This window comes from Furipterus horrens, unplaced genomic scaffold (genome assembly GCF_987537825.1).
Source record: "Furipterus horrens unplaced genomic scaffold, mFurHor1.1.pri manual_scaffold_4, whole genome shotgun sequence".
NCBI classification, from domain to species: domain Eukaryota; kingdom Metazoa; phylum Chordata; class Mammalia; order Chiroptera; family Furipteridae; genus Furipterus; species Furipterus horrens.
In genome coordinates this window covers 88,152,282-88,166,459 of record NW_028327174.1, presented here as the reverse complement: position 1 = coordinate 88,166,459, position 14,178 = coordinate 88,152,282, and the positions used below count along the sequence as shown (strand labels likewise).

The 14,178-nt window shown below is 38.0% G+C and overlaps 1 protein-coding gene across 1 annotated transcript in view; it reads left to right on the top strand.

Annotated features, from left to right (window-relative positions):
* LOC150012378 (beta-1,3-glucosyltransferase-like) overlaps positions 1-14,178 on the top strand; it is a 102,848-nt gene that overhangs the window by 71,791 nt on the left and 16,879 nt on the right. Inside the window, exon 10 of the mRNA XM_090275166.1 lies at positions 12,872-12,985. Coding sequence (XP_090131292.1) covers positions 12,872-12,985 — 114 coding nt within the window. The remainder of the gene's footprint in view (positions 1-12,871; positions 12,986-14,178) is intronic.

Here is a 14,178-nt window from a genome sequence, read left to right as displayed (position 1 = left end):
CCACCCACAGTCTCCCAACCAAATGAAAATATTAGAGGGGATTTCAAGATGAAAGAATGCCAAGCAGCAGTGTTTTCTTGAAGACTATTTCTCTTTTTTAAGTTGTGTATTTTCTCATGAGTAGATATGTAAGAGAAAAGGAAAAGTTGCCTGATAGGCAGTAGTAGTGGTCCCTTCTTAAGGTAATCCTGGCATGCAGATAGATATTTTTATTCAAGTTTTCCATGTCATTACAGAATTGTAAGACATTGACATCAGTTAAAGTATGGTTATTAATCAACAATATCTTAAACCTTTATGTTTACCTAAAATAGTCATCTGAAGTGCCAAGTCATAGTAAACCAGCCTAAATAAATATAGCATTCATTATATAAGGAGTCTCAAAATACTATTAAAAATCAATATAGCATTTAAAATTTTCATTCATCACAAATTTAACCTAGATTTAATATCCTTTTGCTTTTTTCATAATCTGGAAGGGCTTTGTGGGACAATTCGTGATAAATACCGTTCACAAAAAAATATAAAGGGAAATGAACTAGGTTGCCTTTTTTTAACAGCAAGCAGAAGTATTTGAATTAATTTATTTTACTTGGATCTTGAAGCTGCACTTAGAGTAGTGGTTGCTTTCACTATATTGATGTTAAGAATGGTGGTGGTGGTGGTGTGGTAGTGGTGGCTGTGGAGGTGAGGGGTGATGGTGGTGGTGGTAGTCGTGGCTGTGGAGGTGAGGGGTGGTGGTGGTGTTTTCTCTTTGAAACACATTTTTCAAGTGACAGTAGGCAGTGAAATTAGGGATTATCCCTATCATATTCTTAATATTCTACAGAAATGAAAAGGTTGCTAATTTTAATTTAGTAATTTGAATAATCTAGTTTATTGCTCTCTTATTTGCATAAGGTTGAGTGATCTTTTAAGATATATCCCTCAAATGCTTTTATATTGTAACTTTGACTCAAAGTTTTTAAAAAGTAAAGAATCTTAAAAGTCTTTTAGGAGCATGAAAACATAACGCCCCAAAGCCATGTGCATTGATTTCCTGCTGTTAATTTGGATCTGGGGGTCAATGAAGCCTAAAAGGTATTATCGGACTTTCACAGCTGGGTTTCTGTTTCAAGCCCTCTTTGAACTTGGACTTGTTTGAGAAGATAGTCTAAGGCAGCAGGATTTTAGGGACTTGGATATCCATTTGGCTTGATGGAATGAAGCCTGACAGATCCTGGGCTCTGCCTTCCTTCTGGAAGTCTAGTCTAGCCACCAGTTGGTGCAAAGAATTACCCAGTAGTCATATTAGATACAATGACAGTGCCACAGTAACTGCTTCTGACCGCTACCTTTTTTTACGTTTTCTCGTGTGTTTTTCATGTATGTTCTGTCATCTGATTTCATGTTGACAATTCCTTATGATGTGGTAACTAATGTTATTCACTTGATATTGTAGAGAAAGCTGAATATAGACGAGAACACCTGTGGTCTATTGAGTAGGGCAGTTGGAGCTCGGGTTTTCTGGCTCCAAATTCCAGATTCTGCCTGCCAGGGCACAGCTGTGATCTTCTTGGAAGTATTCCAAACCTAACACTTGATAAATAGTATTTGATATTTGTGTCGCTGCTCAAGGTCAGGTTTGACTTGGCCAGACACTGTGAAAGTGGCCTTTATTTTCATTAGCAATGGGGACATCCAGGGATTGAAACCCACAAATGATCTCAGATAAACATTGAGCAGGGAATTTAGACTGCTACCCCATCAAGCATATTACTGCTGTAGTGGAGCAGAATACATGGATCGAGAGTGTCTTTTTTTTTTTTCTTTTTTCTTTTCCTGTATACCTGTGGTAGAAACACTTGAAGTTACAAAGGCCATATTACAATGAAGGAAAATAAAATTTAGATAAGACTTTTCTAAGTTTTCTAAAGAGTTTTCTAGTGACAGTCCCCTGGAGATTGAGCAAAGGGGACGCTGGTGATGGCCTCCACTCCTGGCTTCCTATAATGTTGGCCAACCCCAAGGAAGAAGGTGAGGGATGGGACTTTTTGTCCAAGACTATAGTAAGGCAGGGGAAAATATACATTGAGCTCATTGTTTTATATTCTCATGGAAAAACTGAGAATAAAGCCAAGTTCCAAAATTATTTTACCTCTTGTTTTGTTTAGTTTTTTGTTTGTGGGTGGAGGGGTGGGCTAATGGTGAAACTAACGATTATATGACTGCTCGTGTCTGGGTTCTGACTTAAATGAAAAGAAGAATTCTTACGACATGATCAGCAAAAGCATATTGTCTTTTGGCTTAAGTAAGAAATACATGTCAACACCATTGAAACAGCAGCACTCTGAGATGGAAGCATTCAGTAGGGTTTTAAGAAACTATAAGAATTATATAAAGCAATGAAATTGGGCGTAGTATATCAGATTATATTTAAGCAAGGAAATCTCTAGAATTTAATATCAGCTTGATCACTTCCTCATGGACTAGTGTTCTTCACTGTGTGATGTCTGAAAACGTGAAGAATTTGCCTTTGTGCACATCTCAGGTATCAGAGCAGCCGCTGTTCACGTTCATCGGTTGGTGGTTGTAAGATACTTTCCTGAAGTCTCCCTCTAATTAAATGGGTTAAATTGTTTGCTCAGTCTTTATTGCTTTTCACAACTTCCTAAGCTCCTAAAAATAAACACTTTATTCTTTTTAGATTAAAAAACACCGATATTATAAAACACCCATTTGATATCTTTACTGCAGTGATCTTCTCTAGAAGAGGCAGCTCAGAACAAATTTATGAAAAGGAGTGCGCAGTAGCTGTATTTTCTGGTTAGAGACGCTGACAGGTGCTGCCCTACAATCTACTTATTTAAATGTGAAGCTTGGATTAAAATGCAGCCAGGTGCAAGACTACCTGCTGTGTTAAATGGAGTGATTACATTAATCATTAAAGGGAGGACTAGAGTCAGGTGTTGCCTCCTTCAGTTCTCCCCTTGGCCGTGGAACAGATGAAGATGTCCCAAATTGCCCTAAAATGTTTCAGATCAGCCATGAGGGATGCTTTTGAGTCTTGTCCACATCTTTACCATCAGAAATTAAAGCACATTTTAGGCAGGTGTCTCTAACCCTCTCCTGAGATGAGCAGCCAGGGTGTTATTTTGTGGTCATTGACTTGCATACTGAGACAATGGTCAGTTTGTCAAAAACAGCTGATTCCATAAAATCAAGAGTCATTCACAGTTGATTGTGTGGTAGGTTTTGTGTTGTGTTCAGGTGTCAAGTTCATTTTCATTTGGATTCAGTTTCATAGGTAAATTTTCTAAGGGTAAAAATGTGTGCGCCTTGCCTCATAATGAGACACAGCTCCTCCTGCCTCAAGACTTAAGGGCACATGGAAGATTTATGCCTTTTGTGCAGCAGGCTTTTATTACGGTCTAATTTTTACTTTGCTCCAACTTTAAGTTAACTTGCAGCAACCTTCTTGAAAGAGATATTCACTGTTGTTTTATTATGTGGCAGAAAGTATGCTTCTCTTTATCAAAAATGAGATACTAGGTTATGTAATGATTTTGACATATTTTTTCAATGTTTAATATCTTTAGGAATACACTGCATTGATACCACATACAATATTTTATAAATAATGGAATGAATTCAGTTTAGAATTCAAACAGTGTTAATGGAATAGACCAATATTTTTAAAGTGTTAAGTAGTTTAGAATTAAATTTGGTTGAAAATAAAGCCCTAACCTGCTATTATACAAAACTTAACCTGAGCTTGAAATTCTTTGCCCCTGTTACGTAGGACAAATCCATAGGAGTTACAGTCACAGATGATACAAACCGTTGAATGCTTTTAGTATTATAGAACCATAACACCTCATTATATTAAAATGGTTTGTCTGCTTTTAAATGATTGGTAATGGTGGTACTGCCTTGTGTCAAAGAATGAGTTACTGTTATGAATAAAACCGTCCTTTAAATTAGTTCCAAAAATAGCCCTAGACCTCTTGGAATTTCTACAAAATTCCATCCTCATTTAACTATGTGTAGAGCACCTACTACACCCCAGGCACTGTGCTAAGTGTAGGGGAACCATTCTTTATTCCTTGGTGAAATTTCGTTTTCACTGAAAACTGAAAATGAGTAGTTAGGTATAGCAAAGAGCTAACTGGTACTCAATTTTTATAATTTTATTTTATTTTTTTAAAGTATATTTTATTGATTATGTTGTTATAAGGGTTCCAATTTTTTCTCCTTTGCTCCCCTCTGCCCAGCACCACCGCTCCCCCTCAAATGCTTGCCCCCCAAAATGCATGCCCATGGGTCCTACATACAAGTTCTCTGGCTTCACCTTTTCCTATATTATTCTGTTTTTAGAAAACAATAATTAATTAATTATTTTAACAACAACAAAAAAACACAATCCTTCCCACCCCAGACTTAAGACCCTTTATAATCTTATAAAGGTCAATGGGCAAAGGTCTTGTGCTCCTCTAGCTGCTTCAAGCTGGACATGGTCATTGTCCTACCTACCCTTGGGTCCAGAAATTTCTAATAAGAATGGGGATGTGGAGGGGAGGGTGGCCTTCCCACATGGGGAAGGATTGTGCAGACTCCAGGTCAGTTGGCTGTCCCCAGGCGACGGTGTGCTTGGTTTTAACAGGCTGGCATCCTTGTTATATTCTGTGGGCAACAGATTTGGCAACAGGGTTAAAAGACATCATTCAATCCATAATAACTATATGACAAAAGGCAGGGATTAATTTTTCAATGTCCCACATTAGGGGAAAAAAAAGGGGGGGGGACTTCTTTGGAGGAAGGTGTGCCAGGCACATCTCACCTGTCCAAAACCCTTTTGCCCATTATACTTAGTTTGAACTAAGGGAAATATTTTAGGTTTCCCGCCTCACAGAACTCTGGGCCCTTTCTGTCCAAGCCATTAGGATAGAAAAGAGAAACCAGTTTTAAAGTGAAGCCCATAGACCACTCCATTCTTCACCAGCCCAGCCACTTAGTTCAGTCAAACTGTTGAGTCTCAGGAGGCAGCAATGCAGACAGGATTAAGTGAGGCCTATATGTACAGACAATCACTCAGGTAATGAGATCATAGGCTTATGCCCTCTGGTTCAGTTTTGCTCATTTGTTTGTGCTGTTCATTAGTCTCCTGTAATAGGTGATAGCATAAGGTATTTTTCTTTCATTGCCTGGCTTATTTCGCTAAGCATAATTCTCTCTAGTTCCATCCATGTTGTTGCAAATGGTAGAAATTCCTTCTTTCTTTCAGCTACATAGTATTCCATTGTGTAAATGTACCACAGTTTTTTGATCCACTCATCTACAGACGGGCACTTAGGTTGTTTTTAGCACTTGGCTATTGTAAATAGTGCTGCTATGAACATAGGGGTGCATAGGTTCTTTTGAATTGGAGTTTCAGGATGATTAGGACATAATCCTAGCAATGAAATTGCTGGTTCTAAAGGCAGTTCCATTTTTAGTTTTTTGAGGAAATTCCAAACTTTTCCATAGTGGCTGCACCAGTCTGCATTCCCACCAACAGCGCAGTAGGGTTCCCGTTTCTCCACATCGTCGCCAGCATAAGTTGTTTGTTGATTTGTTGATGATGGCCATTCTGACTGGTGTAAGGTGGTATCTCATTGTGATTTTTACTTGCATCTCTCTGATGGCTAGTGATGTTGAGTATTCTTTCATATGTCTATGGACCCTCTGTATGTCCTCTTTGGAGAAGTGTTTGTTTAGGTCTTTTGCCCATTTTGTAATTGGGTTGTCTGTTTTCTTGGTGTTGAGTTGTATAAGTTCTTTATATATTTTGGAGATCAATCCCTTGTCTGAGGTATCATTGGCAAATGTGGTTTCCGATACGGTGGGTTCCCTTTTCATCTTGCTAATATTTTCTGTTGCTGAGCAGAAACTCTTTAGTTTGATGTAGTCCTATTTGTTTATTCTTTCCTTTATTTCCCTTGCCTTAGGAGATAATATCAGTGAAAATGTTGCTATGTGGGGTACCTGAAATTTTCCTGCCTATGTTTTCCTCTAGGACTTCTTTGGTGCTACGGATTTCATTTAAGTCTTTGATCCATCTTGAGTTTATTCTGGTGTATGGTGTAATTTGGTGGTCTAGTTTCATTTTTGTGCATGTTCCTGTCCAGTTCTCCGAACACCATTTGTTGAAGAAGCTCTTCTCACTCCATATTATGTTCCTTCCCACTTTGTCTAATATTAGTTGACCATATAGACCTGGGTTTATTTCTGGGCTCTCTATTCTGTTTCATTGATCTATATGTCTTTTCTTATGCCACTACCAGAGCGTTTTGATTACAGTGGCCTTGTAGTATAGTTTGATATCAGGTATTGTAATTCCTCCTACTGTGTTCTTCTTCTTCAAGATTGCTGTGGCTATTCAGGCTCTCTTTTGGTTCCATATAAATTTTTGAAGTATTTGTTCTAGGTCTGTGAAATATGTCATTGGTATTTCTATAGGGATTGCATTGAATCTATAACTTGCTTTGGGTAGTATGGACATTTTAATCATGTTGATTCTTCAATCCATGAACATGGTATATGCTTCCATTTATTTGTATCTTCCTTAATTTCTTCAGTGTTATGTAGTTTTCTGAGTACCCTTGGCTGGTTTGGCTCAGTGGATTGAGCGTCGGCCTGCGAGCTAAGTGTCGCTGGTTCGATCTTCCAGTCAGGGCACATCAGAGAAGGAAAACTCTGACTCCAAAAAACCTCCGCTGCCTTGCGGCATACCTCTTCAGGGGAAAGGCTACGGGAGTAAACCCCGACAGAAAATCCGGAGCCGGAGTCCCTAAGGCGGTTTGACGTTGTAGTCAACACCGGCAACTCCTGCGGCGCACCTGAAGCCAAGCTGTATTGACTCCGTCTTTCCCTTGGACCCTTCAGCTGCGAAGAGAGGGGGGTCTGCTGCATGGGCAACAGCAGACCCTCCATATCACCCTGCCCAGGCTCTGTAGCTTCAGCTTCACTGGAGAGGACACTCCAGCGTCATCGCAAGATGTTGATTCAACACGGGAGGAGACAGATACCGTGTCACTCCCGAGTCGGACTGCACAGCCATTCTCGGTGGTGCACATAGACTCTTAAGAAGTTACATCATCGTCTCTCGAGACGGACGGCTGCCGACGATGTAGTTTTCTGAGTACAGGTCTTTTACTTCCTTAGTTAAGTTTATTCCTAAGTACTTTATTTTTCATGTTGCTATGGTAAATGGGATATTTCTTTTGGTTTCTATCTCTGAAACTTTAATGTTATGTACAGAAATGCCTTCAATTTCTGAATATTAACTTTGTATCCTGCTGTTTTGCCAAATTCACTTATTAGGCCAAGTAGTTTTTTGTGGAGTCTATAGGGTTTTCTATGTACAGTATCATGTCTTCTGCAAATAATGACAGTTTTACTTCCTCTTTTCCAATTTGGATGCCTTTTATTTCTTTTTCTTGTCTGATTGCTGTGGCTAGAATTTCCAAGACTATGTTGAATAGGAGTGGAGAGAGTGGATATCCTTGTCTTGTTCCTCACCTCAGGGGGGATGCTCTTAGTTTTTGCCCATTGAGTATGATGTTGGCTTCAGGTTTTTCATATAATGCCTTTATTATGTTGAGGTATGCCCCCTCTATTCCCATTTTGCTGAGAGTTTTCATCATAAATGGGTGTCATACTTTATCAAATGCTTTTTCTGCATCTGTTGATATGATGATGTGGTTTTTGTCTTTCATTTTGTTTATGTGTTGTATTACGTTTATTGATTTTCGAATATTAAACCATCCTTGCATTCCTGGGATGAATACCACTTGATTGTGGTATATAATCTTTCTAATGTGTTGCTGGATCTGGTTTGCCAATATTTTGTTGAGGATTTTAGCATCTATGTTCATCAGTGATATTGGCCGGTAGTTTTCTTTCTTTGTTGTGTCTTCACCTGGTTTTGGAATTAGGGTAATACTGGCTTCATAGAACGAGTTTGGGAGTCTCCCTCTTCTTGGATTTTTTGGAATAGTCTGAGATGGATCGAAGTTAGTTCTTCCCAAAATGTTTTGTAAAATTCGCCTGTGAAGCCATCTGGTCCAGGGCTTTTGTGTGCAGGGAGTTTTTGATTACTCCTTCAATTTCACTAGTTGTTATTGGTCTGTTCAGGCTTTCTGCTTCTTCTTGATTCAGTTTTGGAAGATTATATGTTTCCAGAAATTTTTCCATTTCATCTAGGTGGTCAAATTTCTTGTGATACAGTTGTTCGTAATAATTTCTTACAATCCTTTGCATTTCTGTAGTATTGGTTGTGATTTCTCCTCTTTCATTTCTGAATTTATTTATTTGGGTCCTGTCTCTTTTTTTATTGATGAGCCTGGTTAAAGACTTATTGGTTTTGTTTATCTTTTCAAAGAACCAGCTCCTACCTTTGTTGATCTTTTGAAATATTTGTTTAGTCTCTATGTCATTTAATTCTGCTCTAATCTTGATGATATCCTTCCTTCTACTCGCTCTGAGCTTTGCTTGTTTATCTTCCTCTAGTTCTTGTAGCTGTAGGGTTAAGTTTTTTATTAGAGATTCTTCTATCCTTTTTAGGTAGGCCTGTATTGCTATGAACTTCCCTGTCAGGACTGCTTTCACTGTATCCCATAGGTTTTGGGTTGTTGTGTGTTCATTATCATTCATTTCCAGAAACTTTTTGATTTCTTCCTTGATGTCATTGTAACCCATTCATTATTTAATATCATGTTATTCATTATCCACGAATTTGAATGTTTTTGAGTTTTTTCCTTGAGGTTGATTTCCAATTTTAAGCCATTGTGATCTGAATAGATGCTTGATATAATTTCAATTTTCTTGAATTTGTTGAGGCTTGTTTTGTATCCTACCATGTGGTCTTCTTTGAAAATGTACCATGTGCATTTGAAAAGAATGTATATTTTGCTTCTTTGGGGGTGAAAAGTTCTATATATATCAACTAAGTCCATTTGATCTAGAGTGTTGTTCAATGCCTCAATATCTTTGGTGTTTCTTTGCTTCAGAGATCTGTTCATTGTTGACAATGTGGTGTTAAAGTCCCCTACTTTGAGTATGTTGCTGTCTATATCCTTCCTGAAGTCTTTTGAAATTCTCCTTACATATTTGGGTGCTCCTAGGCTGTGTGCATATATGTTTACAAAGGTTATATCTTCTTGATGGATTTTTCCCTTAAGTATTAGGAAATGCCCTTCTTTGTCTCTTTTTATGGCCTTTGCTGTGAAATCTGTTTTGTCTGATGTAAGTATTGCTACCCCAGGTTTTTTGTTTTTTTTTTATGTCCATTTGCTTTAAATACTTTCTTCCATCCCTTCACTTTCAGTCTTTGTAGATCTTTTGTTCCAACGTGGGTCTCTTCTGGATAGCATATATGTGGGTCATGCTTTCTGATACATTCAGCTACCCTATGTCTTTTGATTGGAGCATTTAATCCATTTACATATAAGGGTATTATCGATAGGTACTTCTTCATTGTCATTTTCCTCCTTTGTTCTTGTGTTCCTCTCTGTCTCTCCCTGTTTCTTCAACTTAAAGCAGACCCTTTAGCATCTCTTGCAGTGCTGGTTTGGTGGAGATGTATTCTTTTAGCCTTCTTTTGTCTTGGAAACTCCTTATTTCACCTTCCATTTTGAATGAGAGCCTTGCTGGGTAGAGTATTCTTGGTTGTAGGCCTTTGTTTTTCATTGCTTGGAATATTTTTTGCCATTCCCTTCTGGCTTGTAGTGTTTCTGCTGAGAAATCTAATGATAGCCTTATTGGAGCTCCCTTGTATGTTGTTTCTCTTTTGATGCTTTTAGGATTCTCTCTTTGTCTTTGAATGTTGCCATTTTAATTATGATGTGTCTTGAAGTGGGCCTGTTGGGATTCATCTTCATTGGGACCCTCTGTGCTTCCTGGACTTGCTTGACTCTTTCTCTCATCATGTTAGGGAAGTTTTCTGTCATTAGTTTTTCAAACTGGTTTTCTATCCCTTGCTCCTCTTCTTCTTCTGCAATTCCTATGATATGGATATTATTACATTTCATTTTGTCCTGCGGCTGTCTTAAAACCCCTTCATTCTTGTTCACTCTTTTTTTGTTTCGTTGCACTGTCTGGGAATTTTTGTCTACGTTGTCCTCCAGCTCACTGATCCGACCTTCTGCTTCCTCTAGACTGCTTTTAATGCCTTCTACTGTGTTCTTCAATTCAGAGATTGTATTCTTCATTTCTTCCTGGCTCTTATTGATAGCTTCTATATCCTTTTTCATTCTAGTGTAATTCTCAGTAAGTTCCTTGTAGTTTCCCTGGAGTTCCTTGTAGTTTCCCTGGAGTTCTTTGTAGTTTTCCTTGAGCTCAGTGAGCTCATTGATGTTCCTCATAATCCATGTTTTGAATTTCATATCTGATAGTTTGCTCCCCTCTATTTCATTTTGCACTCTTTCTGGGGATTCTTCCTTTCCTTTCTATGGGGGGTTGTTTCTCTGTCTCCTCATTTTTGTGACTGTTCTTGTTTTTTGCTGCTTCTTAGATTGATCTGCACTTCCTGAATCTGCGCCTGGTGGTGTCAGATCCTGTACCAGTTTAGCCCTAGGCAGCCTGTTGGAGACTACCAGGGATCTACTGCCTTTGTCTGTCTTCTTTTTTTGTTAATCTATTCCGTCTGTATTAGCCATCAGGCTTAAGACTGAGGGCATGGCTGCTTAATTCCTGTAGGCAGGGCTTTTGCTTCCCCTCAGGCTGACCACTCAGAGAGGAACGGTCTGCTTGCAGTATTGGGGATGAGTCAGCACTGGGACCTGGTCGGCTGTTCCCCCAGTTCTCCCCTCAAAGCCACTGCACCAAATGCTCCCCAAGGGTTTCTAGTCCTCTCTGCCTTCCCTCTGCTTGAGCCCAGGGTAAATGGGGACCAAAACATTTTTGTACGTAATCTGCTTCAGAGCTCTTTCTCCAGCTTTTTCTCTTCAGCTAGCAAGAAACCCTGTGGCTTTTCGCTTTTCACAGCTGGATAGTATTTTATTTTCCACTCTGTTACTGTAGGCTGGGAAGCCCAGCTGGGGGTTTAGACCCTGCCCTTCTCAGGGGGAACCCTCAGCAGCTGAGCTGTTTCTCAGTCCCTCAGCTGCCACCCGTGGAATCCCAGGCAGCCCTTTCACATCTCCGCACTTCCTACCAATCACGTTGTGATGTATCAACCTTTTCTGTCTCTCCGTGGTTATGAGTTCTCTCCCTCGATTTTTATTTTAATTTCATTTAAGTTAGCTAATTGAAAGAAATACCTGTGCTGTTTAATAAAGCTTTTAGAGCCAGAAGAACTGATGGCTAAGGGTCAAGAAAATGGAAGCAGAATCTGCATGGCTTGCAAGACCCAGTGCTGGGGACTGGGGCAAGTTCTTGACCTTCCCAGCCTTATGCAGTGGGGACATTTAGAGGCCACAAGCTGCAGGGAACCCTTTCTGGGGTCATTATGTGCAAAGCAAACTGCCAGTGCAATGTCAAGGTGAAGACTTTTGTTGTGCTGGAATTTGGAAGTAGAACGTGTGGAACTTTTTCTGCATAACAACGTTGTCAGTACTCACTGCATCTTTGTTTTACCGTGGAGAAGTCTTTGTATCTGCCTTTTTATGGTTACAGAAAATTATGTTAATATATGAAAATAATATTTAGTGGGTTAGAATAAGAATTCATAGGTCTTTTTCTTAAAGCTGGTGTATAAAGAAGTATAAAATGGAGCACTTTTGCATTTTATATACAAAGGCTTTCTGAGTTCGAGTTTGTTGGCTTACATAGCTAAACCTTAAATTTGGCATTGCATTGGCAGTTTTTGCAGATAATTTATTTCTGTTTGGGCTGTGGTAAAGGAAAAGATCTGATAATGTCACAAAATATTGGCCTGAAGATTAGGTTCATCAAAGTTGAGATTCTTAAATTAACAGGGTATAAAATCTTAGGGTGACCTTTTCTGTTAAAACTACAATGGAAGCCCCTTCTTTTCCTTAAAATTTAGAGATGCACAAATTTTAAAAAATCACAGAAGAAAATAATTACTCAGATAGTTGGTCAAGTGAATTAATATCAAATAGTGATCAGGCAGAATTCTATATCAGGTGTGGCTACAGAGCTGTCTTTTAACATCTTACCCTAAAATACAGAAAACCAGGAACATTTTTTGTTGTTCATGTTTACTGTGCTAAAACAATTTATCTGTTAATGATGGAGTTTTAAAATATGAAGTGGTTCTCAAGATCTTATTTCTTCCACATTTTTCAAAAGTGCAACAATAATGTCAGACATTATACTTATATATAGTGATTCCCAATGGTAGGGTTGTGCCCTTTATAGGGTTGGATGGTCCTATTGGAATCTTTGGGTGCAGACACTGTAGTTTGAAAAGCTTCCCTTACCCTCATTGTAAGAGAGATAAAATTGCATCTCTGTCAAAACCACATCAAATATTTTAATCCTTAGAAGTAATTATATTCCACATCTCCCTAAAAAGCTTTTTAAAAATCCAATTGTGAATTTTAAATGAACCCTGTTGGGAAAAGAGAAAAATTAGGTAAAATTAAACAGAACAGTATAAACAGATTATTGATTATACACCAATTAAACACAGTCAGTATAATCAGAAAATTTATCATTATATGGAAGCAAGTGTATTTATAACCAGGAATGAAAAGAGCTTGGCTCCAGAGTCTATTGAAAATGCATTTGGCATTTCTCAGGGTAGAAAAGTGAGCTTTAAGGCTTGTAACCTCTGAACAAGAACAAGGCACTCTTCTTTTTCTTTATAGGGGATTGTGCTGCCCCTTCAAGATTCCAGGCTTCTCTACGTGACTGCTACTGACTGTTGTTTCTCTCCTTTTTTCAGTCCCCATTGTAAAACAGACATGGGCTGGTCAGGCCAGCTTTATTGAATACTACAGTGACTATGAAGAAAGTTCCATTCCTACAGTGGATCTGGGAATTCCTAATACAGACAGAGGTGAGTCCTTCATTCTTACCACTCTTCTTACTCAGAATGTCCATTCTGCAAATATAGTAAATTCAACTAGTAATAAAATGAAGTATCTTATAAATACTATAATTTTTGCCTTATATAAATTTTTTTCTTTCTCCCATCCCAACATCTTTACCTGTGGATATGAGCTGATCTTTTCAGATTAAGCACTATGTTATAAGTACTAAGACAGGTTATACATTTTTAATAAGGCACATTGATATAACTGAGCACATGACAATTACGATCAAGTTTAACAATACATTTTTATACCTTCAGAATTCATTGTGGCTCAGATGGGGTGTTCAAAGTGAATTTATCATCTTCCCACCAAAGCCTCTACTCATTTAATTGTAGCAATTTAACCAGCCAGGATGTTCTCTAACTGCTGTATTCCAGCCAGTGTTAGATGTCAGGAGAAGTAGGAATAAAGCTGACAGTTTCTATCCTCAGGAAGTTTATGGTTTGAGCTTATTGTGTGTGTATTTCTGAGTAGCACTTCACCACATTCCACACTGGTTGTATGTTGTATAAGCTATATATATATATCACCATATATGTTAATATTATAATTACTCAATTTTTGGATGTACACTAGGTTTTCTCTTCAGATTGCAGGCTTTCTAATTAAAAACATTTTTTATTTAAAAAAATTGTAAGTAGATATTTGGCTACCTCACCTTCAGATGCCCTTTGTTCATCTTAATTTCTACCTAGTGTTCCTGCTACATTTTTTTTTTAGTTTTCTGATTCCCCAAACACATTTATGAGTAAAAAAAAATTAAAGTAGTAAGTTAATTGTCTAGTTCTATAGAGTCATTGATCTTGATTGCCTTTATTGATAAGTACATTGTGGAATCAGATATGCTGCTCTTGTAGTTTACCAGTTCTTCTGACAAGGTTTAATGTATTACTGAGTGTGTTGTTGTCTGTTTTGAAAAATGCTTTTAGATGAATTTCCTTTTTTTTTTCTTTTTAGGTTAATCTTGCTTTTTAGGCTTCTGTTTAGGTTGGCTTTAAAATCACTTATTTATTCATGCATTCCTTATTGAATTTCTTATTTTTAGTCCAGCATTATTATCATTCATATTTTTATTCTACTTTATTCTAAAAGGAATTTCAGATGATTTTCAAAAATACATGCCATAATGTTTAAAAATACAGAAAGAGATAAAGAA